General features: G+C 43.4%; 1 protein-coding gene across 1 annotated transcript in view; it reads left to right on the top strand.

The window, feature by feature from the left end:
- The window catches only part of LOC112223674 (thrombospondin type-1 domain-containing protein 7A-like), a 93,241-nt gene that overhangs the window by 62,136 nt on the left and 5,813 nt on the right, over positions 1-25,292 (top strand). Inside the window, exons 9-23 of the mRNA XM_042311996.1 lie at positions 1,337-1,452; positions 4,071-4,206; positions 4,462-4,565; positions 5,970-6,164; positions 6,585-6,851; positions 12,260-12,438; positions 13,047-13,052; positions 13,336-13,469; positions 13,702-13,855; positions 15,281-15,422; positions 18,826-18,941; positions 19,608-19,725; positions 22,597-22,742; positions 23,341-23,515; positions 23,958-24,131. Coding sequence (XP_042167930.1) covers positions 1,337-1,452; positions 4,071-4,206; positions 4,462-4,565; positions 5,970-6,164; positions 6,585-6,851; positions 12,260-12,438; positions 13,047-13,052; positions 13,336-13,469; positions 13,702-13,855; positions 15,281-15,422; positions 18,826-18,941; positions 19,608-19,725; positions 22,597-22,742; positions 23,341-23,515; positions 23,958-24,131 — 2,162 coding nt within the window. The remainder of the gene's footprint in view (positions 1-1,336; positions 1,453-4,070; positions 4,207-4,461; positions 4,566-5,969; positions 6,165-6,584; positions 6,852-12,259; positions 12,439-13,046; positions 13,053-13,335; positions 13,470-13,701; positions 13,856-15,280; positions 15,423-18,825; positions 18,942-19,607; positions 19,726-22,596; positions 22,743-23,340; positions 23,516-23,957; positions 24,132-25,292) is intronic.

Below are 25,292 nucleotides of genomic sequence, written 5' to 3'. Positions count from 1 at the left end.
ACCTGAGCCAGATGATCAGCGCTAGCTAGGCTACCTATGCTATCTCAGCAATAGGATGAGGAAATAGAGCCGCAACATCACTTAAAAAAGCTCCAGGAGAGCCCATGTTCCGAAAAATCAGATGACTTGATGTCTTTTAGACGGACAATTTCCCCCCGTTTATCTTCATCCAGTGGCCATTCACTGGGGATCAGAGGTACTTATAACTATAGGCTGGAGATTAACATATAACCCTTTGTCCGTTAAATATGAAGACCAGCTCCAACCACAATCCCAGCGATCTAACGGATTATCGTCCAGTAATAGAATCAATTTAAAACGGGAAAGATTTCCATCGAGGGTCTTATCTATACTGAACTGAATCTAGCCTGGAGGAATTAAATGCAGATTCTCCATTTAACAGGAATGAATATTAACAAAGGCGCTGCTGAGCTGCTAAAGCCGTATACTGTAGGTCATGTTTAAATTGCCTTACATAATAAGACATAAGTTGATCTCTTTCCTTTTTTACTTTTACCCCTTTTTCTCACCAATTTCGTGGTATCTAATTGGTAGTTACAGTCTTGTCCCATCGCTGCAACTCCTGTACAGACTCGGGAGAGGCGAAGGTCGAGAGCCATGCGTCCTCCGAAACACAACCCAGCCAAGTCACACTGCTTCTTAACCCAACGCCCGCTTATCCCGGAAGCCAGCCACACCAATGTGTCAGAGGAAACACCGTAAACCTGGCGTCCTTGTCAGCGTGGATTGTGCTCGGCCTGCCACAGGAGTCGCTAGAGCACGATGGGACAAGAATATCCATGCCGGGCAAACCCTTGCCTAACTCGGACGACACTGGGCCAATTGTGCGCGCTCCATGGGTCTCCCGGTCACGTCCGACTGCGACAGAAACTGGAATCAAACCAGGATCTCTAGCAGCACAGCTAGCACTGCGATGCAATTCCTTAGACCACTGCACCACTTGGGAGGCCCCCTCTTTTGTGTCAGTGGTACCATAGATTGACATGGACATAATAGATAAAGGACTTCTTATCAGACAGTTGCTTCTTGTTGGCCTAGTTTGTGCTTCAGAAAACACTGGATTTCTCTCGGTAAAAGCCAAGTGGTTTACATAGAAAAATGACAGAGTACAAAGCCAAGCAGGTTACAGTACTTTCTGAGAGGAGTATCTTCTAAGCCAAAAATCTATCATTGTTCCTCGATAGCTCCGTGGCTCTAGGCCAATCCGATGAGTCATTTGAATTCCTGCAGCCAAAGTGAGAAGCCTGTGTCTGTGTGTTACCAGCTATGTGTTTGCATGTGTTACCAGTAGTGTGTGTGTATGCTTATCATGTAGATGTCCTGAGAGTCCTCGTCCAGGTACAGTGCGGCCCTGTCGAATGCCCTGTAAGAAGGACTGCATCGTAACCCCCTTCAGCGACTGGTCCCAGTGCTCTCCCACCTGTGATGCAGGTATGAAAGAAGAATTCAAGCTGCTGTGCAAAGACAGATGTAGGATCTTAATTTGATCACCCTGTTGCAGGACAACTTACCTGCTATGCAGTGTATTTGAGTCTTAAAAAGGCTTCTATAGTTTGAAATGTCCACTTAGAAATTTCTGACTTTTTCCCTTAAATATATCAACCCCTACAAAAAAATGTATATTATTTATAATCCACATAATAATAATTCACATTTCCTGTTGCTGCAGGATTATTTTCCTGCTGTAGCATACTGGCTCAAATTAATATCATACATCTGTACTTGTTCATTGTAAGTCTCTTGGGAGCAAGGTACTATGGAGCAAAAATGCTCTCCTAAATGGAATTACTTGCTTATCCAACCGCTCAGAGGAATATTATGCATGTCAGCTTTTATCATGAAGCATAGAAATCATTGATATTATAAACCAATGGAAAACTGTGACGAATAAAGAAACTGGCACCAATTGGGTGATGCATGCAATGTAAACGACTCATTACAGTTTCCTTAAGTTGTATTACTCTTGTTTCTTTACGGATATTTCATTTGACAGATTGACAGGTAGGATGACCCTAAAATGACCTAATTTAGTGCAAACCAGTAAACATACTAGCCTGTGGCTACAAGTGACAAGACGCCATGTTGTTGTTGCTATTGTTGTTTTCATGCTGTGATAAAAACACCTTCAGACCACGTCACCTTTGTCAGACAGCCATGGCCACAGCTGGAGAACATTGTTGAATACATTACATTGATTTATGGGATGAAATAATCATCTTTCAGATTTTGATGACTTCTTTATTTGGCATGACTGCATGAATCTTTGGCCCTCGCCACACACAGGCTCAGTCATATATTTTGATAGTAGTGCTGATGTTCTCTTGCTGTATAGGATGACCTGCCTCCTACCCACACTGGTTGAAACTGAAGGTCAAGGCTACACAGAGCCTGTAATACACTCATATATAATGATTGATCACTCCTGGGCCAGTCCTGGACCATAAAACAACATCTTCATCAGTATAGATCACTGGTTCTCAATCCTGGTCCTGGGGACCCACATTTTTGTTTTTGCCCTAGCACTACACACCTGAATCAAATTATCAAAGCCTGATTATGGGTTGATGATTTGAATCAGGTGTGTAGTGTTAGGGCAAAAACAACAATGTGCACCCCTTTGGGTCCCCAGTACCAGGATTGAGGACCAGTGGTCTATAGTCAGAGCTCTGGCAGAACGTTATTGTTCTTAATTGTGTTTATTCAACGGGTGTGTCTATTGGGAATACCGCTGATCGTGGAGAAAGCATCCATCTTGTTAGTTTACTGCAACTATAAAGCAGTCAACATTCGCCCACTCTACCCTGAATACATCCGTTTGACATGGAATGTCTTGACATCATTTAAAAGGGAACAGCGGCACACAGAGTGAAGTAGAAGCTAGAGCTAGGTCACAAGGTTCTGTAACCCTTCCCCTCACTGTAGTGCTAGATAGGACTTTGTGGAATAAAGCAGATCTACAAAAATAATCTACGTTCTGTAATGACAGCGAAATTACATATTTTGTTTGCAAGCCAAGCCGAAATTGCCTTACTTGAGCGAACAAGAAAATGTGATGTAATTTAATGAAATGGAAAAGTATTCTTATATGTTTTTATGAAATACCATACTCCTTGAAAGGTGTGTGTTGATCATATATAGCAAAGGCTACTTGATGAAGGATGGTCACTGGCAATCAACAGCTTGTGTGGTGCTCTTTGGATTATCCCATGTCATAGAAAGTGTGTGGGCCAAGTGTGTGAACGTTTATAAAGACAAAGGCGAACACATGGAATTATTTGATTTGGATGGATGGATGGTTGACATGACAGAATGGTAGGCGGATATCTTCTGATCTAAAAGTTGGGGGACGGTTTGCTACATTTCTCGAGCTCATGAAAGCAACCAGCTCTCACAGTCTCACGTCAAAATTAGACGTTCATCCATGTTTCTCAAACGTCAAAGTTTTCTGCTTGGTTTCCAGAGAAATGTATTGAAAGAGGGATATGAAATAGGCTACTACCAAGGTCTGATGATGCTTCTCACAATATAGTAAAAGGATGTCCTAATGTATTTAGAAGTCTGCCAGAGACAGTGTAGTGTTTATGAGGAGTTCCCTTGTGCATGTGTTGTTGCATGTGCAGTAAGTCCTGGGTAGATTTTTTCCTCCCGGCTTGGCAGAGATCTTATAAAAGGTAAGAATTGTGAACCCACAACCCAAATGTATCACATAAAATGTATATGCCATATCTCCCAATCAAAGGGGCTTCCCGAATAAAGCTTGTTCGCTGTGACAGAACATCATTTTTCTTCATAGATCTGCGTTATTCCACAAAGTTCTATCTAGCGCTGCAATGAGGGAGAGGGTCGCTTAACCTTGTGACCTAGCTCTAGCTCTATTCCACGCTCCATGAGTGAGAGAGCTGCACACTGTGACAGACAGTCCAACACTGTGACAGACAGTCCAACACCGAGCCAGACAGGTTTAGGTACTGTGACAAATTTCCGGTGTTTGAAACTCGAATTATAAGATAGAATTAAAGTAATACTCAATGTACTGTTTGCTTTGTCAGCTGGTAACATTCAGAAGAAGGAGCAGTCGAGAAAACGTGTCATCCTCCAGCTGCCAGCCAATGGGGGCCAAGACTGTCCTGAGGTGCTGGAGGAGGAAAAGGACTGTGAGGCTCCTAAAGTCTGCCCTGGTTACAGGTACAGCACAGTACTTTCTGAAGACCCTCTACATGGAGATGATTACACCAATGATGATACTATTGCTACTGTCGTTAGCAACTCTTACTCATAAAGTGTATCGTTATTATACACGAATGACCTCTACTGTCTGCTGATAATGTTAATGTTGAATATGATGATTTTAATGATTATGATGACATTGACTTGATGATCATCATCACGTTCAACATCATTATCACAATCATCATCATCACAATACTTCCTCTATTGCAGGTGGAAGTCACACAAATGGAGAAGGTGTCAATTGGTACCATGGTACATCAGGGAGGACAGCCCAGGGGCTCGGGAGACATGTGGACCAGGTCTTCAAACAAGAGGTGAAATGACATCCTTTAACCGTCTCTTTTTTTTCTCTTCACAAATCCCCTTCTATTACTTTCTCTTCTATCCAATTTAAACATCCACAATGAAATTGACATTCTTTGTGGCCTCTGAATCTCAGCCAGGAGAAAACAGATGGATTTGGCAAGGTTAGGAGAGGCAAATTGTGCTTCTTAAACCACTTGTCAAATTCTTCTCCTTTAGGCGAAGACGTGAACTGGGGTTGACACTCCCCGCAGCACTGAGGACACCGCTTGTCATCCCTCAGTGAATGTAGGATGTCAATGTCTTCATGACTAGGCATCCACCTTGTTTGTTTGAGACAGTTTCTAAGTACCAGGTACCTCAGGCTCTTTTCATGCAGCTTCAATCACAGCTCCATTTGGGAGAGCTGCTACATTCCTCCCCTGGCTAACTACAACCTGTAAATATGTTTCAATTGTAAGCGAACACCATATGATAGCATATTGAAGCGTACGTTTTACTTGCATTCAGGAATGGCTCACCTACTGTAGATAAAAGGAGCTGTACAACAAAGTGGTGTACATGTGTTTTTTCAGGTCACATAATAATTCCATTGTTGTATAGCTTTAAATAGAACTATAATCAGTGGCAATGTTGTAAATTGACCCTTGTGAAGTGCTAATATGCATAAATGGAAAGAGACACGTTACAAAATGTCCTTTTCTTCATACAAACGATCTGACATCCACAATCCTCCTGTAGCGTTGGGCTGACTCTCATAGCCTGTGATAGTAGACGTTAACATCCCTGGGCTCGAAAGAATCCAGGTCACTGCTTGTCCTTCTCTGAGACATGCTGAGACATAGTGTCTCTTTACCCCTGGGGCATCTCACAGCTTATCACAGCTTCTCACTGTTGTGTACCTGGAGGGACCTGGAACACTCCTGACCGCCAGTCACACTCACAGTCAACACACATGCCACCATAAACAACCCCACACATATCAACAGGCTACAGCAATCCAAACGTATAGAGTCAACAGAGGCCCAAGGGAGTTTGAGCAGAACTCTGCTTGTAAGTTACTTTGGGGTAGAAAAATAATTGGATCTTGAGTGTCTACGGCATAACGAAAAGCACATATTGCAATATCTTCAGTAATGTCCTTTTAATCAAAACTCAACATATTTGTCATATTAACATTGAACTTGTATTGATCGTTATTTATATTTTACCCTGACCCTTATTTCGACGTTGTTACTGACTGTATAAAAAAACAGTCTGCCTGAGGCTGTGTTCAATTGACAACAACCCTGTATTACATAGTACACCTTTTCTGCAACCCACCAAACCAATCAATGTCTCCATTCCTGCTAAATCTCTGTGACCCAGACAAAATGGCCACCAAGGGACATTGTGCCTTTGATTTCCCCCCACAGCCGTGTCCTGTCGCCAGCTGGACGGAGCGCAGGCAGACATTGGGGAGTGTCTGAAGTTTGCCAACACCATGCCCCCCATCACTCAGCGGTGCCAGCTCCCATGCCAGGATGATTGCCAGCTCACCAACTGGTCCAAGTTCTCGTCCTGCACAGCTGATTGTGTGGGGGTCCGAACCAGGAAGAGGTTACTTGTAGGTGAGGAATAGTAACAAAACACGTGGACTTTTGGTAGTTTGGCACCTTTGTACAGGGGCAGTCCATTAAGGAAGTTCTATAGCTCATAAGCAACACATGACTGATTCAGTTTACTCTATGACCTTGCGAGAAGGGGAGGTAACATGTAGCCTGCTAGAGTGCAGCATAGATGCTATTAGCAACTATTAGATAAAGTCTCTTGTTTTGGGGAGCAGCCTAAGAATTTTAACGAGGTCTGGTCCAATTAATCTGGATGTGGAATATTTACATGTTACTCAATGAGAACATAATGATGCATATTAATGCCTAGTGACAGGATGGAGTTTAGCTTTTAAATTGCACATGACAGACCCGCAGGCAGGCAGACACACACAAACACAAACGTCCTACCTACTAACCCCTATCCTCTCTCCACCCCAGGGAGAAGCAAGAAGAAGGACAAGTGTAAGAACACCCAGATGTACCCTCTGAGCGAGACGCAGTACTGCCCGTGTGACAAGTACAACGCCCAGCCCTTGGGCAACTGGTCCGACTGCATCCTGGCCGGGGGAGACCGTGTGGAGAGTCTCCCGGGCACGAAGGTCCAGGGGAACATCAAGGAGTGTGGCCAGGGCTACCGCTACCAGGCCATGGTGTGTTACGACCAGGACAGCAGACTGGTGGAGACCTCACGATGCAACAGCCATGGTGGGGTGGAGTTGTGTGTGTGTGTGTGTGTGTGTGTGTGTGTGTGTGTGTGTGTGTGTGTGTGTGTGTGTGTGTGTGTGTGTGTGTGTGTGTGTGTGTGTGTGTGTGTGTGTGTGTGTGTGTGTGTGTGTGTGTGTGTGTGTGTGTGTGTGTGTGTGTGTGTGTGTGTGTGTGTGTGTGTGTGTGTGTGTGTGTGTGTGCGCGCCCCCCAGGGGGAAGTTGACTAGCCGTAATCCCCCTGAGCCCCTCACACACTAATATATACACACACACACACTAATACACACACACTAATTAACACACACTAATACAGACACAGAGAGAGTATGCTCCTAATGGCATCATGCATTGCTCGTTAACTATGACCCCTCATCTCTGATGATGACTGCTGACCTGCCAGCACCAAATCTGCCCCAAATCACAGCTACAGTGCTTGGTTTGATGCCAAGGGCGGGGATGTGGGTCGACTGGGTTGTTAGGTTTCTCTCCAATGATGATTTCCGTGAAACAATAAGCAATGCGTGTACAAAACATTGCAATATCTGTATTAAAATGTAAGATGTTTTACCACTTTCTAAGTTATCTGGCTCTCGGGAATATTACTATTTTTAAAACAACTGTTTATTTTTAAAACTGGATTTTCTTTTAAACTGAATTTGACATGATTTATTTTCTCAAATATTCTTGTCTGAACTTTTCTTATCTGAATCGATCTTATCTTCTTGTTCTTAAAACATGAAGCACAAAGGAACACTCGATGCCCTCTCTAATTTGACACATGCAGACAAATTGCTTTTAGAATAGTTGAATTTTGAAGACATGTACTGATATAAGCGGCAGCAGAGAGCGAGATGTAGAAATGAACACATCAGTGTCATGCATTTCTGAACAGAGCCCAAGCTATGACTCAGAGATTCAGTTGCACATTAGTAAGCCTGGGAGTGGGTATGACTGGAGCCCGACACTGGGACGTATTAGGAAAGAAAATATGCGTGTGTTTGTGGGACAAGGTATACTGTATATGATTATGGAAGGAATTATTGATAGTGTTCTAGAAGAATGTGTTTTTGTCACTGAGATGATCGTCTCGTTACGGTATGTATTGTAATACATGCAATATCACTTCCCTATCTCTCTCTCCCTCTCATGTTTCTCTCTCTGACTCTCTCTCTCCCTCTCTTCTCTCCCTCTCTCTTTCTCTCTCTGCGTATCTCTCACACCCTCTCGCCCTCTCTCTTTCTCTCTTCTTGCTCTCTCTCTTCCTCCCATCGTCAGGGTTAATATTAATAGAAGAGGAAACATTGTCCTCTCTACCACTGTGTGTATGGTAACATATTTCCCCAGGCTGTGATAGAGATCATCGAATGTAGTTATCTCTATCCCCCCCCCACCAGATATCAATAGAGGCGGGGATTAAGGCTGAAAGGCTGTGTTGCTCACAGCGACGACATACACAGACATTCCTTTTACTGTTCACCTTTTTGTAAAGTCTTGGAATCAAGCAGTGATGATTTGACATAAGTTCATCTATTGCTGATTTGTTGGAGTCTATGGAGTTTTCCCCATTTGATGGGGTTAACGTTTCACATGTGAACTGTTCAAGTCTCCATGGTGGGTTAAAAGGTGTTGGTTGGGGGACTGACCAGTGACCATGTGTACAGAATCCATATTAGGAACCTTGCCATTCCTCCTCCTTGGACCTTCACGCCTCACCTTGACAATGTTCCTAGTATGGATTCTGTACTTTGTAACTCAGCCATTCCCTTTTCTATGATTATAAACTATGGGATGGCTCTGAGAGGCTTGGCCTTGGCTCGACAGGAATTGGGTGGTTAAGAGGGAATTTTTTTAAATGTATTTTTTATTTTTTATTTCACCTTTATTTAACCAGGTAGGCAAGTTGAGAACAAGTTCTCATTTACAATTACTACCTGGCCAAGATAAAGCAAAGCAACGAGAGCATACAGGTCGCAATGATGGGTAGTATATGGGGCTTTGATGACAAAACGGATGGCACTGTGATAGACTGCATCCAATTTATTGACTGGGTATTGGAGGCTATTTTGTAAATTACATCGCCGAAGTCTAGGATCGGTAGGATGGTCAGTTTAGAAGGGTATGTTTGGCAGCAGGAGTGAAGGATGCTTTGTTGCGAAATAGGAAGCCAATTCTAGATTTAGCTCTGGATTGGAGATGTTTGATATGAGTCTGGAAGGAGAGTTTACAGTCTAACCTGACACCTAGGTATTTGTAGTTGTCCACATATTCTAAGTCAGAACCATCCAGAGTAGTGATGTTGGACGGGCATGCAGGTGCAGGCAGCGATTGGTTGAAGAGCATGCATTTAGTTTTATTTGTATTTAAGAGCAATTGCTCTGAGGCCATGGAAGGAGAGTTGTATGGCATTGAAGCTCGTCTGGAGGGTTGTTAACACTGTGTCCAAAGAAGGGCCAGAAGTATACAGAATGGCATCGTCTGCGTAGAGGTGGATCAGAGACTCACCAGCAGCAAGAGCGACATCATTGATGATGAAGAGAGTTGGTCCAAGAATTGAACCCTGTGGCACCCCCATGGAGACTGCCAGAGGCCTGGACAACAGGCCCTCCGATTTGACACACTGAACTCTATCAGAGAAGTAGTTGGTGATCCAGGCGAGGCAATAATTTGAGAAACCAAAGCTATCGAGTCTGCCGATGAGGATGTGGTGATTGACAGAGTCGAAAGCCTTGGCCAGATCAATGAATACGGCTGCACAGTATTGTTTCTTATCAATGGCGGTTAAGATATCATTTAGGACCTTGAGCGTGGCTGACGTGCACCCATGACCAGCTCTGAAACCAGATTGCATAGCGGAGAAGGAATGAGGAATGAGGTCACTGTGGGAATCTGCGCTGTAGGTGAAGGCTTGTAGTAAGGCGGACATGTTGTTAAGGACCAGTAACCTCTAGCAGTATGTGAGGTTGTGGTGGGGATGTGGTTTAGTTGGAGGCGATTGGGAGCCGACATAATAGTAAGGGCTAGTGAACTACTCTGCATGGGCAGGAGGGTGCTGTTGAGGATTAGGGTTAGCTAATGTAGTGAGAGGAGGAGGGGCTGCCATGGTATTAAGAGATGATTGGGCCACTTCCAAACTGCTGAAATGACGCAGCAAAACAAATCAGGTGAACGCAATGGGTTGTGCTAAATCTAAGCTGTGCTGTGGAACAGAAAAGTTCTGATTAAACAGCAACACATCCTTTCTATGGATCTCTCAAGAAATGTGATACAATATGCAGTGTTTCTCCCACTCCGTATCCTCTCATTCTACCACACCCTTGCAGACACACAGCGGATAACTATACATCAAAATGTGTTTGGTTTGAAACTGTCTTTACACTGTAGCTGCAGTACTAATCAGACATATATATAGACATTCTCTGTATGTTTAACTCTGGTTCTAATTCCTCTGATTGGAATTGGCACTGTAGGAACAGAACTGTGGCAGGGGGTTAATGTAGATCTATAGGGGATGAACACATATGTGAGGGTCCATGAACTACATGGCATAAGGGATGATTTCAGATCATTGGGCTGGCTTAAAGAGCAATTGAAGGCAATGAACAACTTCTCTGGTAGAAAATGGCCTATGTGGCATCAAATATTAGTCAGAAACATTTGTTTTACTGTTACAAAGTGTAAATAGGATAATTTTGTTCATAAGGTCAGTCACGTCCAAACTGAGATTTGAGAGATAATTAGGAAAACAATGGTACGTCACGGAATGAAGGTTAGTGTATACATTTTCCTTGGGTTGGGTTTATTTCAATCCTGCCCACAGCTGGCAGCACCCAAGTAATCATTAGTTCAGGAATGCGCAGCTGCACGCGAACAATCATCATGCCCATGGTCAATTTGGTTTGGCATTCATTATCCTTAAGGGATATGGGACAATATTTTAAAATGTCAGTAGCTCCAAATTTATATAACTTAAAAAATGCCTAACCAACTATAAATTATACAAATTCATATAGAAATATTGAAAGCATTTAATGAGACAACTAAAATATAAAAATATTGTCCCATTTACATTGTGAAATTGAATAAATGGAACTGAGTCAAACATGTGGTTTCCATATGTTTGATCTGTTTGATACCGTTCCATTCATCCATTCCAGTCATTACACTGAGTCTGTCCTCCTATAGCTCCTCCCACCAGCCTCCACTGGTGTATGTGATGTCACATGACAGTAAGGCGTGTCACTGTGCCACTAGGGTCACCCCTGTTGGGATCGGAGAGTCTTCTTTCCCTGCCACCCCGTCTTCCTGCCATGTGGTCTGCCCCATCACTCAGGGAGCTCCTATGTTTGAACAGGTTTCCAGGGTCAAATACTGCTGACAATGGTAGCAGTTAACAGCCAGGGCTTCCAATCAATCACACACCCAGCACCTAGAGAGTCTTCAGGAAGACAGAATGTTGTCAAAAAGTGCATTTTATGCACAAACACCTCATTTTGTCTCCTTGCGTGTTCACTTCATTGATTTAGCTGTTTTCCAATTCAATCTGGATGGGACCACAGGGAAACGCTACTACACAATAACACAGCCTCAGGCCTTCAACCCTGAAGCTTTAGTTCAGACCCAGCCCTCAAACGTATACAATACACCGTACATTCCAGTTCATTAACAACCATCTCGTGAAAGCATCGAGAAGAAACGTGTTGTTCTCCACTGAAATGTAGCCAGTGGTTCACATGGATAACCTCTTCCAGTGAATTAGCCTGGGACCTCTGTGTGTTTGTCGAGACAGACACAGGATATCAGGGCTTGGGGATGTAGGGATCCAGATGAACAGGAGTAATAAGCAGAGTGAGATGCTTAAGCCAGCCAGCCCCAGTTGCCATGTCATGACCCTGTCAGCCACTTGAGGAAACATAGATTACATGAAAAAGCTTACAGTTGACCCAAACCACTGTTCAAGAGTATTTTTATTTTATTTTAACAGCTCCATATGAGACCCTGGAGTGTAGCTCTATTGTTATAGCGCAACATCAGCCATCTCTGTAAATCAACAGTTGAGTCATTATTTGCTCATGTTGTTGGTGCTAGTATTGGTTTTCTGGTCATGTGATATCGTTACACCTTGGATTTTCTCCAAGTTGCACATACAATATTTTCACAAGAGTTTATTATGATGTTATTGTTTATTACAGAAAACAAAAATATAATGGGTAACATTATGCTTTAACTCCTTCGTGAAAATGTCATGAACATGCAATTACGTTTTACAACATGTCATAACCTTATCGCAATCAGACTAGAATAGATGCTATACCATGGAAAGGAAGGGCTATGCATCATAGGGCTCCTGGGGGCCTCTATGGGCCCTTTTCCTGGCCCTTCTCACACCACTCTCTCTCTCCTCCATGCAGGCTACATTGAGGAAGCATGCATCATCCCATGTCCGTCAGACTGTAAGCTCAGCGAGTGGTCCAACTGGTCCCGCTGCAGCAAGTCATGTGGTAGCGGGGTCAAAGTGCGTTCCAAGTGGCTCCGGGAGAAACCCTACAACGGAGGGCGGCCCTGCCCCAAACTGGACCACATCAACCAGGTACAGGATGAGAAACACTCACAAGACTGTCTAATGTAGAAATTAGTTCATGTTTACTTGTAATAATTTTGTCTGACAGCTGAGGGACTTCCTAATATGGATGCCAGTTTTTCCTAATATAAATTCTTTTTTCAGGCACTGTTTGTGATAAATAACACCGTTTTTGTGTTAGAAACACATTATTACAAACACATAGGAGAGAGAAACAAATGAAATATTCATTAAAATATTCTGTTTGAATTACCTTCCGTTACTTTCTCTCATGATTGCCAAATTGCTTTTGCTGGGTAGAATAGAGGGCCAGGGGAATGGATACAATAAATGGATGCATCCAACCGAAATGCCCCTGATTTGAGAAATGACTCTTTTTTTTTACCTTCAATATGAATGGCAACAGATTCAGAGTTGTGGATTAAATTCATGGTATGTTGATCTGTTTCTCAGTGTTTGAACTCTCTAAAGGGGTCTTCACAGAGGCAGCCTTTATTTACAACGTCACATTAATCAAATGTTTGATCGAAGCAATTCAATATTTGCATTTGTCAATTATACCAAATCTTTGTCACTTTCATTCCACAATGCACACTGGATACGGATGAACACAATAGGCCCAGGTAAGACCCTTTTCAGTATTACGAATTCACATTGTCAACAATGTTCCCACATACTAAATATCTCTTGTTGTGCATAGTACTGTACAGAACATTCACAGACGTAGCGGGGTAAGATTAAAAGGGATAGACATAAGCACCAACAAAACACCTCTGATAATGTCTTAATCATCTCAACACAGTAATATCATTGACGCTATTCTTGTCACCCAAACTCAATGATAAACGGAGGTAATAACCATATACATAATAAGTGTCAAACCTCTTGCCTGGTGCCTTCCCCCAGGTGTATGAGGTTGTGCCCTGTATTAGTGACTGCAGTCAGTATGTGTGGGTGGCTGAACCCTGGAGTGTGTGGAAGGTCAGCAACTTGGACCTGAAGGAGAACTGTGGAGAGGGTGTCCAGACCCGCAAAGTCAGGTACTATACCCTTTCACTACATCACACTACTGTAGACTAAATAAAACCATCCCAAGCGATGTTCTACTCCCTCATACGAAGACCGTTGTGTCACACACAGTACAAATCCATGGTCCTCAACATATGCATGTAAATATGTTGTATATATTGCATTTGATTGACAGCTGATTTTAATGGAAAATGTTTTGACTATGTAAGGTCATATGAACACATCTCTGGGCCAATCCAATAGGTGTATGCTGAACACTATTGACGGTCCATCTGAGTCTGTGGAGGACTACCTGTGTGACCCGGAGGACATGCCCTTGGGGACGCGGGGAAGCCGGCTGCCCTGCCCCGAGGACTGTGTCCTCTCTGACTGGAGCAGTTGGAATCGCTGCAGCCTGGTAAGAATAACTGGTCGGAGACCAATCATCTCTATTCATGTATGTATGATGTGTATGTGATGAGTGTGGTAAGAGGTTTCCTGGATCTGTACAAAAGTTTTGGCCTCTCTGGAGTTGCTGCAGCCTGTTAAGAACCACTGGTACATGTATGTGGTAGGAACTGACCCTGGATCTGTAGGATAGTTTTTTAAAATTCACCCACTGATTCTGTGATATGAAGTCCTGTGATTGAAACTGATACCTATTTCTCACTTTTCGAAAGAGACTGGAACCTAACATAGAGAGTTTGTTTGTCTTAGGATAAATGGATTGTGAATCCTTCACAGTATGATATTTCTTCCTCCACGGAGGCAGAAAAATAATAAAAATTGAAATGTGTGCTGCAGAACGGTAACAAATGCCTGTGAATCACATTATCCAATTCTCACCCATTAAAATACACAGAGAAAGAAACCGATGTAACTACTTCCCGATCGAGACTTCAGTGGAGGTGAATGTATTTCTGGATGTAGAAATCCCCTGGTGAAACAGCTGCACCTGCTCTGATCGGATCATGAACCACTCTCACACTCCAGCCTGACACTGCTAGGAAGCCTTTGTAACACGGTAAAGGCAGCCCGACCATGGTTGTCTCAAAGCTGTAAAATAGACACATGTATGAAATATTACTGAATATAATCAAAGTCCAGTAGTTACCCGCAGTAAGGGGTCCACTCCTCCCCCTCTGACACATTTCATTGGTTGTAAAAAAGAGCGATTGAACTGTTTCGACGTCACCTGCTGTTTTCCTGAAAAGGCACCAGCCATTGTTAATCACACCCCGTTCTCTTGAAGTGCTTGACATGCTGACTTCCCACAATTCCAATCTCAACATGGAGTCTTGCCGGTACCATGTTTAATTCATGACGAATAAAACATTCCAGCGATGTTATTCCAGAGGCAGTGTTTTTCCCACTCTCACACTGTGTAAAAGGAATGTAAGGTTGGAATATCTATTCGAGAAGCATCCTCAACGTTTTTCCGCAAAATTCCTAGGAATTCCATATTCCAGGAATGCCAGTCGAGAGGATATGGAAATGTTGGCAGCCCTGGGAATTGGGAATGGCATGACATCAAAACATGGAATGTTAATCCACTTGTATTTAAGACAATTAAATATGGAGAAAAAGCTGGGAAATAATCCAGAAGCCTTCAAATTCACACAGTTGAATCGACTTTTATGTTCAATAAATATGGACATCATGGCGACAAGGCCTCTCCATTGAAAAGGGGCTTAGTTCCAGTTCAGTGATCTGTCTACGTAGACTTCTTATGACTTGCTGCAATATGGATTTGTAAATCATTTACGCTATAACAAAAATACACAACCCTCCCCCTTTTTGCTCAACCCCTCCATGTCGATGTGAAATTGTGCCTACTTTTCAGCCATGCAGTTACAACAACAGCAGGAAACGGACAGCTTACGCCATCCGGTCACCTGGAGCAGGGAGACAATGTCCGGACACCACAGAGAAGGAGCCATGTAGTCTGAACCTGAACTGCTTTCACTATTTCTACAACATCACAGGTAAAAAAAATAATAAATGAATCGCAGAATATCTCACTTTGACATCTTCCATCTAGTTTGTCTATAAGTAGCTACTTTCCCTCAGCAGTGGCTATCTACTTACACTGTTACTTAAAGGCCCAATGCTGCTGTTTTTACCTCAATATCAAATCATTTCTGGGTAACAATTAAGTACCTTACTGTGACTGTTTTCAATCAAAATGGTCAAAAAGAAACAAAAATAGCTTCTGAGCATAAGCAATTTCTTGATCTATTAACTTATTTTCCGCCTGGTGACTGCATCCTACCAAAACAGGCAGAAATTTCAGGCGGCCATTTTTAACAGCTCTTACACTAAAAGGGCATTATCATAATTTTCACAATTTTTATAGTATTATTCCGAGTTCATAGTGTGGAAATATATACAAAACCCTGGGAAATCAAGTTATTGACCTCACTGGGCCTTTTAAGTGTTCTAATTTTACTCATACTGAAATAACTTTACCCAACTAATGCAGTTTAAAAAAATCTATATACACACTATAAGGTTATGTATTCATTTTGCACACTCTTGGTGCAGCATACTCTTATCTAGTGCTACTCCAAAACGACTTGGTCCAATTAAACTGCAGTCTTTTTTGGTGGCTCCTCTGTGATTCCAGAGATGTGTAGTGTTATCTTCAATATCGTAGCTCTCTCTCTCTCTCCTCTCTGTCTGTTGCTCACTTCACTGCTAATCTGTAGCGCTCTGCTCCCAGCGTCACCCAGGTCTTTCAGGGCCACACAGTAACTATGCAAATAAAATACCAGTAGAGATCATTACTGGAAATGCTCTATTTCATGTTGCCAGGATCCATCTTGCCTTTGCTTGTCTGAATCGTTCTCTCTCTCTCTCTCTCTCTCTCTCTCTCTCTCTCTCTCTCTCTCTCTCCACAATCTCCCTCTTCCACTCCCCTGAGTGCCACAAAGCTTTGCAGCAGGAGTTGAGCACTTAAAACAGCCGCTAAAAACAGCTACTCATCTTTGTCAGAGTGTTGCAGGCGGTTGAGTGATCCCCAGGCCCCTCAGTGGTAGACATGCTTCCTGGCTTAACTAGAGCCACATGGTTATTTGATTGTGGTTCTGGGATTCCAACTTATCTGGAATCAAACGATATGTGTCACGTTCTGACCTCAGTTCTTTTGTTATGTCTTTGTTTTAGTATGGTCAGGGTGTGAGTTGGGTGGGTTGTCTATGTTAGTTTTTCTATGATTTGCTATTTCTGTGTTTGGCCTGGTATGGTTCTCAATCAGAGGCCGCTGTCAATCATTGTCCCTGATTGAGAACCATATTTAGGGAGCCTGTTGTCTATTGTGTTTCGTGGGTGATTATTTTCTGTTCTATGCTTTGTATTTCACCGTTCAGGACTATTTCATTTCGTTCTCGCTGTTTTTGTTTTGTGTTCATATAATAAATACAATATGGACACTTACCACGCTGCGCATTGGTCCTCCGATCCTTCTTACTACTCCTCCTCAGAAGAGGAGGACGAGAATCATTACAATATGCTTCACTTCAGAGGATTGTTTATGTAAATACTTTACTATTTATATTTTTGATAACTTTTACTTCACTACATTCCTAAAGAAAATGATATACTTTTTACTCCGTACAATTTCCCTGACACCCAAAAGTACTCCTTACATTTTGAATGCTTAGCAGTACAGAAAAATGGTCCAATTCACACACTTATCAAGAGAACATCCCTGGTCATCTCTACTGCCTCTGATCTTGCGGACTCACTAAACACAAATGCTTTATTTGTAAATGGCGTCTGAGTGTTGGAGTGTGCCCCTGGCTATCCATAAATAAATTAAATAAAAAATAAAAATTTGTGCCATTTGGTTTGCTTAATATAATATACTTTTACTTTTGATACTTAAGTATATTTAAAAACCAAATACTTTTAGACTTTCACTCAAGTAGTATTTAACTGTGTGACTTTTTACTTGAGTCATATTCTATTAAGGTATCTTTCCTTTTACGCAAGTCTGACAATTCCACCACTTCTCTTGAAATAGGCGTGGGCGTTTCTCTTGATCTTTTTATGTGCTCCTCCGTCATATGCCCTAGTTTAGCTGTCAAAAGCATGGCAGGACAGGTGTTACAAGCGGTCATGACTCTGTTCAGTTAATGAGCTCAAGTGTTAGAGGTGTTCCCAATGCGTCTGTTGCCAAACTAATCAACTGCCATCAAACTCAACTGAGTACATATCCTATCTTTAGAAAATGGCTTGGGGTTGGAACTGCCTAAAACAGGCTTTGACATCAAATGTACCCTTTGCCTAATGATTGAAGCTTTGCATGTGTATCTCCTGTCCAGTTCGGGGCAATGATGTATATAAACACTAGATTGCAAATGCTGTGTATTGGCCAATGAGAGGCTTTGAAGCCACCAGTCGGACATATTGGTACTCCCCAGAAGACTGAGTCTTCCATAGGAATAAATGGAAGTCTTTACAGTATTTCAATTAAATGTTTCAAGGACAAAATTACATGTATTTAAGAATTTTAATATTGTAGTGGGGACAGCAACATTATTACTTTCTAAAAGTTATATGTTAAGGAAAATGTTATTTTATATTTACTTATAATTATTTCTATGTTTAGCTCACATAATATCATTTCAAAGTATGCATTAAGGTGTCTGTAATAGAATAAGCTTGGTAAAAACAAATGTATGCATTAAAATGAATTAAATTAATTTCTATAGCTTATTTTTTACAATGGTGGGGGAGTAGTAAAATGGAGCAGCGGTGACTTCAAATCAGTGCCCCCCTTTTAGCCATCTAGTATATATATAAATCATTGGTTCGGGCCCTACGGTACACTGAGAATAGAAAACATTTTAGAACACCTGGTCTTTCCATGACATAGACTGACCAGGTGAATCCAGGTGAAAGCTATAATCCCTTATTGATTCCACTTGTTCACTCCACTTCAAGCAGTGTAGATGAAGGGGAGTAGACAGGTTAAAGAAGGATTATCAAGCCTTGAGACAATTGAGAAATGGATTGTTTTATGAGTGCCATTCAGAGGGTGAATGGGCAAGACCAAAAAAAAATGTATGCCTTTGAACAGGGTACGGTAGTAGGTGCCAGACACACCGGTGTGTGTATCAAGAACAGTCAACCATCCAAAGGACATCCAGCCTACTTGGCACAGCTGTGGGAAGCATTGGGGTTGACATGGGCCAGCATCCCTGTGGAACGTTTGGACACCTTGTAGAATCCATGCCCTGACGAATTGAGGCTGTTCTGAGGGCAAAAGGGAGTGCAACTCAATATTAGGAACGTGTTCCTAATGTTTAGTATACTCAGTGTATGTTTGTGAGTTTGTCTTGAATTTGAGTGTGATTTTCATACTGGTCTGCCTTTTCCCCTCAGACTGGAGCACATGTCAGCTAAGTGCCAATGCTGTGTGTGGGAATGGCATCAAGACGCGGATGCTGGATTGTGTACGCAGCGACAGCAAGTCTATCGACCTCAAGTTCTGTAAGGAGGTGAGATCCTCTTAAATGCTCTATCCCCAACTCCTGAATACAATCCTAGCTCTCATTCAGATCCACTCTGATGAAAGTCAATACTGAGCTAGTGATACTGAAATTGGACCATTTCCAGAGTAACTGAACCATCTGTACTGTCAATAGTTTGAAGTTGTGTGTCCTTGGAGTATTACTAATTTAGCGCAGCAGAGCAGCAATAACGTAATATATTATCTCTTTGGATCAGTATCAGCCACAAGTGATTCTAGGCAAATAAAATGACAGGCATGTACAGTATCTTCATAAAACATACAGAAGTGTTTACACATGAGGATTGCTGCAGCCCCATCAGATTCAACTCAGTTTATTCATAATCCATTCAGACTCTCTCAAATTGTACCCTGCAGGCTGTAGTGGAAAAACTAAACTCACTGGTATTGAACCCATGGCCCAGTTGCAGTTCGGCTCAATCAGGGATAATAGGGTTTATACAAGCCGGGTGCCCATCTTGTGCCAGAACAGAACCAGCGGCTCCTGAGAATTATAGGCTATTTACCTAGGGGTCAGACAGAAGTAAGAAGTAATGGGTCTGGGCTGGCTGTAGCAGTCTGTTGCAAAACGCCACTATGATAGGTGCTGTGACTGATACTGTAACTGAGTGATAATGATCCCGCTCTTTCGTAGCTGAGCCTGGAGAGGAAGTGGCAGATGAACATTTCCTGTGTGGTGGAGTGTCCCGTCAACTGCCAGCTGTCTGATTGGTCGGCCTGGTCGGAATGCTCGCACACGTGTGGATTGGATGGTAAGACAGGTAGCCTAGTGGTTAGAGCATTGAGCCAGCAACCGAAGGTTTTCTCGATCGAATCCCCTAGTTGACAAGGTAAAAATCTGTCATTCTGCCCCTGAACAAGGCAGTTAACCCACTGTTCCCTGGTAGGCCGTCATTGTAAATGAGAATTTGTTCTTAACTGACTTGACTAGTTAAATAAAGGTTCAATTTTAAAAATGTTATATATACTCCTATATCTTTTTACTGTCAATGGCTCCTAGGTAAACGTCTGAGATGATCAAGAAGAATTGAAGGACACTTAATGGGTTAACTTCTCCTGAGGTTCATAAAACCACACTCATCTTGGTGGTTATATGAATATTGTTTCCATATGAGATACAGTGCATGAGTTACATAAAGACCATTTGATTTGTTTCCTACAAATATTCTATTCAAGCTAATATCACAAAATATCTCAGGCAGCCAGGGTTTGGAAAAAACAAACAAAGATTACAAACGAGACAAACGGCATTAAACACGGTCATACAGTATCGTCAAATCTCACTCTGTTTCGTTCAACCTTACGTAATAGAATGCACACCTTCCTACATTCGCTGTGCTGTCAACCCATGTTAAATCAACAGCTCCTCTACACTGTCAGATTAGCAACGATCACGGGGATCTCCGTCTGCGCCAAATCACACAAGAATCGCAGGATGGCTCATTGAACTGAGAGAGATTGCATCATACATCGCCATGTAAAGTGACTGCTCTGTCCTTTGTTGTTTGTTGTTGTACAGCATCAGACAATTGATTCTGTCCTATTATGTCTGTCTGCTAGCGGCCCTGTGGGAAGCCCTTTGAAGTAACAGCCAGCCTGTAGCCTCCAGCACCTGCAGCTAAATCACAGGCAATAGATAAGTGTTTTAAGAGTGGCTAAAGGTGCAATGGGGATCCTCACCTGATCTATAGAGGATGTTCTGTTGTCTAGAACAGGATGTGAGGTAGTAATTATGTCTGATGGAGAATGTTGTATTTTACTGTCTGATAAGTGTAGCAGGTGTTCTTTGTTGTTTGGTTGAGAGAGAGGATTGCTGGCTCTGTGTTGGAAAATGAGCTGTTATATGTGACCAATTGCAAAACAGAGATGGAGAAAGGGGTTTGAAAGAGTATGTGGCATGGAAGCAGTGAGAGGAATTTATACGAGAGGGGTGGAAAGAGAGGAATGAGTGCGAGGTGGACATTGAGTCTGCAGTACTTGAAGTACCAGTGTGTTACAGAAAATCACAATCCGTGTGTGTGTGTGTGTGCTTGTGTTACAGCAAATCACAATCCGTGTGTGTGTGTGTGTGTGTGTGTTAGCTCACTTATTAATACCTATACTTTATCTGAGATGATGCACTCTTAGTATATCTACTGTATACATCACATTGCAAAGCCTTTAGAATCAAGAAGGCTTACGAAATGCTCAAACTGCAGCACACCCAATCCATTACCCACGAGAGACTTCACCACATCATAGGGTCCTGTACTGCTGTTATATAAAAGGAAGGCAGTAGTTGGCCGAACAGAAAGGAAAAGTCATTTTGCTCAAGTGGAAGAGTGGAAGTAGAGAGGTAATCAATATGGCTGGAGGACAGAACAGTGTAGCAGGCTTTTTCAAGAGCTGCCTTTGTCAAGCAGTTAGGGACGACTGATACAGTAACCTATAAATAACACAGTAACACGCGCGCAAAGACACACAGGAGTACACACGAATACACACGTACATAAATACACACAATAACTGTTTGTAGGCCTATACTGTAATTACATTTCCTTGCCAATTGAATTGAATGCACTGAATGGTGAATGGCCTGACATTAAGACAATGGATGAACTTTAGCAGACTCCATTCAAAAGAAAGGAAAAGAATACAGGAGGGAACAACACATCGTTGACTTGCGTTTGTCTAGACGGAGATCCCTGCTGTGGTTGGTTTGTAGCCCGACCTCGTGCATCTCCCTGCTGTGGTTGGTTTGTAGCCCCGACCTCGTGCATCTCCCTGCTGTGGTTGGTTTGTAGCCCCGACCTCGTGCATCTCCCTGCTGTGGTTGGTTTGTAGCCCCTCCCTGACCTCGTGCATCTCCCTGCTGTGGTTGGTTTGTAGCCCCGACCTCGTGCATCTCCCTGCTGTGGTTGGTTTATAGCCCCGACCTCGTGCATCTCCCTGCTGTGGTTGGTTTGTAGCCCCGACCTCGTGCATCTCCCTGCTGTGGTTGGTTTGTAGCCCCGACCTCGTGCATCTCCCTATTTAGACGGCAGTTATATGTTCATGTGAATCACAGTCAAAGCTTTCTTTCTGAATCAAATAGTCCCCATGTCTGCAGACTTTCTACATGTCTTTGGGCGGCAGGGTAGCCTAGTGGTTAGAGCGTCGGACTAGTAACCGAAAGGTTGCAAGTTCATATCCCCGAGCTGACGAGGTACAAATCTGTCGTTCTGCCCCTGAACAGGCAGTTAACCCACTGTTCCTAGGCCGTCATTGAAAATAAGAGTTTGTTCTTAACTGACTTGCCTAGTTAAATAAAGGTAAAATAAAAAATATGTGATACTGTAACTACTACAGATTGAGAATCTTCATTTGAGTCAGTTTAGCTACAGCAGGAAAATAATCCTCACAAACAGGAAATGTGAATTATTATCTGGATTATAATTCATGGACATTTTTGAAAATGTTTCATAAAGGGGAAATCAAGTCTGAATTTTCAAAGTGAAATTTACTTCAGGAGCCTTTTAAACCTCAAATGCACTGCATAAGTTCTCCTGCAACAGGGTGATCAAATTAAGATCCTACATCTGTACAAGACTAATTGTCCAGTGAGTGTTTCACATTAATGATGTCACTGCATTTTTGTGTTCTAGGGCGGATGTGGCGTAGCAGGCTGGTGGTGCAGGGGTCCCAGGGAGACGGGCGTCCCTGTCCCTCTCAGCTGGAGCAGTGGAAACCTTGTCCTGTCAGACCCTGTTACAGGTGGCAGTACAGCCCCTGGTCTGAGTGCAGGGTGGAGGTAGGCTACACCACACATAGTCTTATTCTCCCTGGTATGAGTGCAGAGTGGAGGTAGGCTACACCACACACAGTCTTATTCTCCCTGATATGAGTGTAGGGTGGAGGAGGTAGGCTACACCACACACTGTCTTATTCTCCCTGATATGAGTGTAGGGTGGAGGAGGTAGGCTACACCACACACAGTCTTATTCTCCCTGGTCTGAGTGCAGAGTGGAGGTAGGCTACACCACACACTGTCTTATTCTCCCTGGTCTGAGTGCAGAGTGGAGGTAGGCTACACCACACACTGTCTTATTCTCCCTGGTCTGAATGCAGAGTGGAGGTAGGCTACACCACACACTGCCTTGTTGAATGCAGAGTGGAGGTAGGCTCTTTGACCCTTTTACTCCCTGGTCTGAGTTAACACATACAGAGGTGTTGACTTTTCCGTGTGTGTGTGTGTGTGTGTGTGTGTGTGTGTGTGTGTGTGTGTGTGTGTGTGTGTTGTGTGTGTGTGTGTGTGTGTGTGTGTGTGTGTGTGTGTGTGTGTGTGTGTGTGTGTGTGTGTGTGTGCGTGTGTGCGTGCGCGCTTCTATGTGCGTGGCTGTCTCCCCCAGGAGGTGGTATGTGGAGCGGGACTTCGCTACCGGAACCTGTCGTGCGTGGTGTCAGACGGCTCCAGAGAGGGAGAGGGCAGCATGGTGGAGGAGGAGCTGTGTGGGGGTCTGGAGATGGCTGTCAACAGAGACAAACTGATCATACTGAAGGAGACCTGTGTTCTGCCCTGTCCAGGTAACCAACCGGCTAACTGTATACAGCGCTCCCGTCTGATGGAGGTGTGCTGTTACTTATATTGTGCATCGTGGTACAGTGTGGGTGGTAGCATAGATCCAGATGAAGCCTGTACAAACACAGCATAGAGAAAAAACACACTGTGAATTCATAGCATCTCCTTTTGATGCAGATATACACATACATTACATCAACAACAATCTGCTTTGAACTGCAATAGACGTTCTTCAACCCCAAGAGATTAATAAGCCTGACTTGGTTAGCTTTAGTTGTGTTTCTTGCTTTGTTGTCTTTTCTCTAGGCATATCACTCCAAATGGAACAAAGAGGCTAACAACTGTGTGTGTGTGTCTCTCTCTCTCTCTCTCTCTCTCTCTCTCTCTCTCTCTCTCTCTCTCTCTCTCTCTCTCTCTCTCTCTCTCTCTCTCCTCTCCTCTCTGTAGGTGAATGCTACCTGATGGAGTGGTCTGACTGGAGCCCGTGTCTGAGTGTGTGTGCCAAAGGGGCCAGCGTGGACTTTGGATCTGTCCAGGTGCGCTCGCGAGCCGTCGTGGCCCAGGAGCCTGAGAATGTCCAGCTGTGTCCTGACCAGGACTGGGAGTCCCGACCCTGCATTGGTGAGACTGGGAAAACAAGGTTGTATTCATTAGGGCACACAAGCTAAATGTTTTGCAATTGGACAATTAAGGTAGTCCTTTCCCGCTTCAGTCTGTTTTCTTCCATTTGGTGCCTAATGAGGAATTTATTTTACCAGGTCAAAATATAGCGAAACAAATTCCTCATGTTTCTATACAGTACTCGCATGGTCCCTATACAGTACTAGCATGGTCCCATGGCATCTTATTCATGTTGGACTAGACTACAGCATACAGTGTTATGTGAATCCCCAACCCCCCACTACGTTCCCCTGGGCTCTGGTTGGGGAGTTCCTCATTTTCTCACCCACTGCTGTGGCCGCCCCACAGCAGCCATCGCTGGGATGACCTGGTTTATAAGCATCACTATGGGCCTATGAGGGAGAGGGGATGGGGTGGCCCGGCGCTCTTTAAGAAGGAGAGGAAGGGGAGACAGGGGGAGATAGAGTGGGAAGGAGCGAGACATTGGATGGAGAGGAAAAACAGGAGAGAGAGGAGTGAGAGAGAGAGGGAGAGGAAGCAATATGGGGAATAGAGAGAGAGAGGGAGCAATATGTGGAATAGTGAGAGAGAGAGGGAGAGGAAGCAATATGGGGAATATAGAGAGAGAGGAGAGGAAGCAATATGGGGAGTAGAGAGAGAGGGAGAGGAAGCAATATGGGGAGTAGAGAGAGAGAGGGAGAGGAAGCAATATGGGGAATAGAGAGAGAGAGGGAGCAATATGGGGAATAGAGAGAGAGAGGGAGAGGAAGCAATATGGGGAGTAGAGAGAGAGAGGGAGAGGAAGCAATATGGGGAATAGAGAGAGAGAGGGAGAGGAAGCAATATGGGGAATAGAGAGGGAGAGGAAGCAATATGGGGAATAGAGAGAGAGGGAGAGGAAGCAATATGGGGAATAGAGAGAGAGAGGGAGAGGAAGCAATATGGGGAATAGAGAGAGAGAGGGAGAGGAAGCAATATGGGGAATAGAGAGAGAGAGGGAGAGGAAGCAATATGGGGAATAGAGAGAGAGAGGGAGAGGAAGCAATATGGGGAATAGAGAGAGAGGGAGATGAAGAAAGAGAAACACCCCAGATCATTATACTCTGACAGATGACACTATAAAAATCTATTGTACTGATTGTAGCGATGATACTGTAGCCA

The sequence above is a fragment of the Oncorhynchus tshawytscha genome, linkage group LG03, assembly GCF_018296145.1.
Source record: "Oncorhynchus tshawytscha isolate Ot180627B linkage group LG03, Otsh_v2.0, whole genome shotgun sequence".
Taxonomy (NCBI): domain Eukaryota; kingdom Metazoa; phylum Chordata; class Actinopteri; order Salmoniformes; family Salmonidae; genus Oncorhynchus; species Oncorhynchus tshawytscha.
The sequence above is the reverse complement of the archived record's forward strand: the minus strand, read 5'-3'. Positions and strand labels throughout refer to the sequence as shown.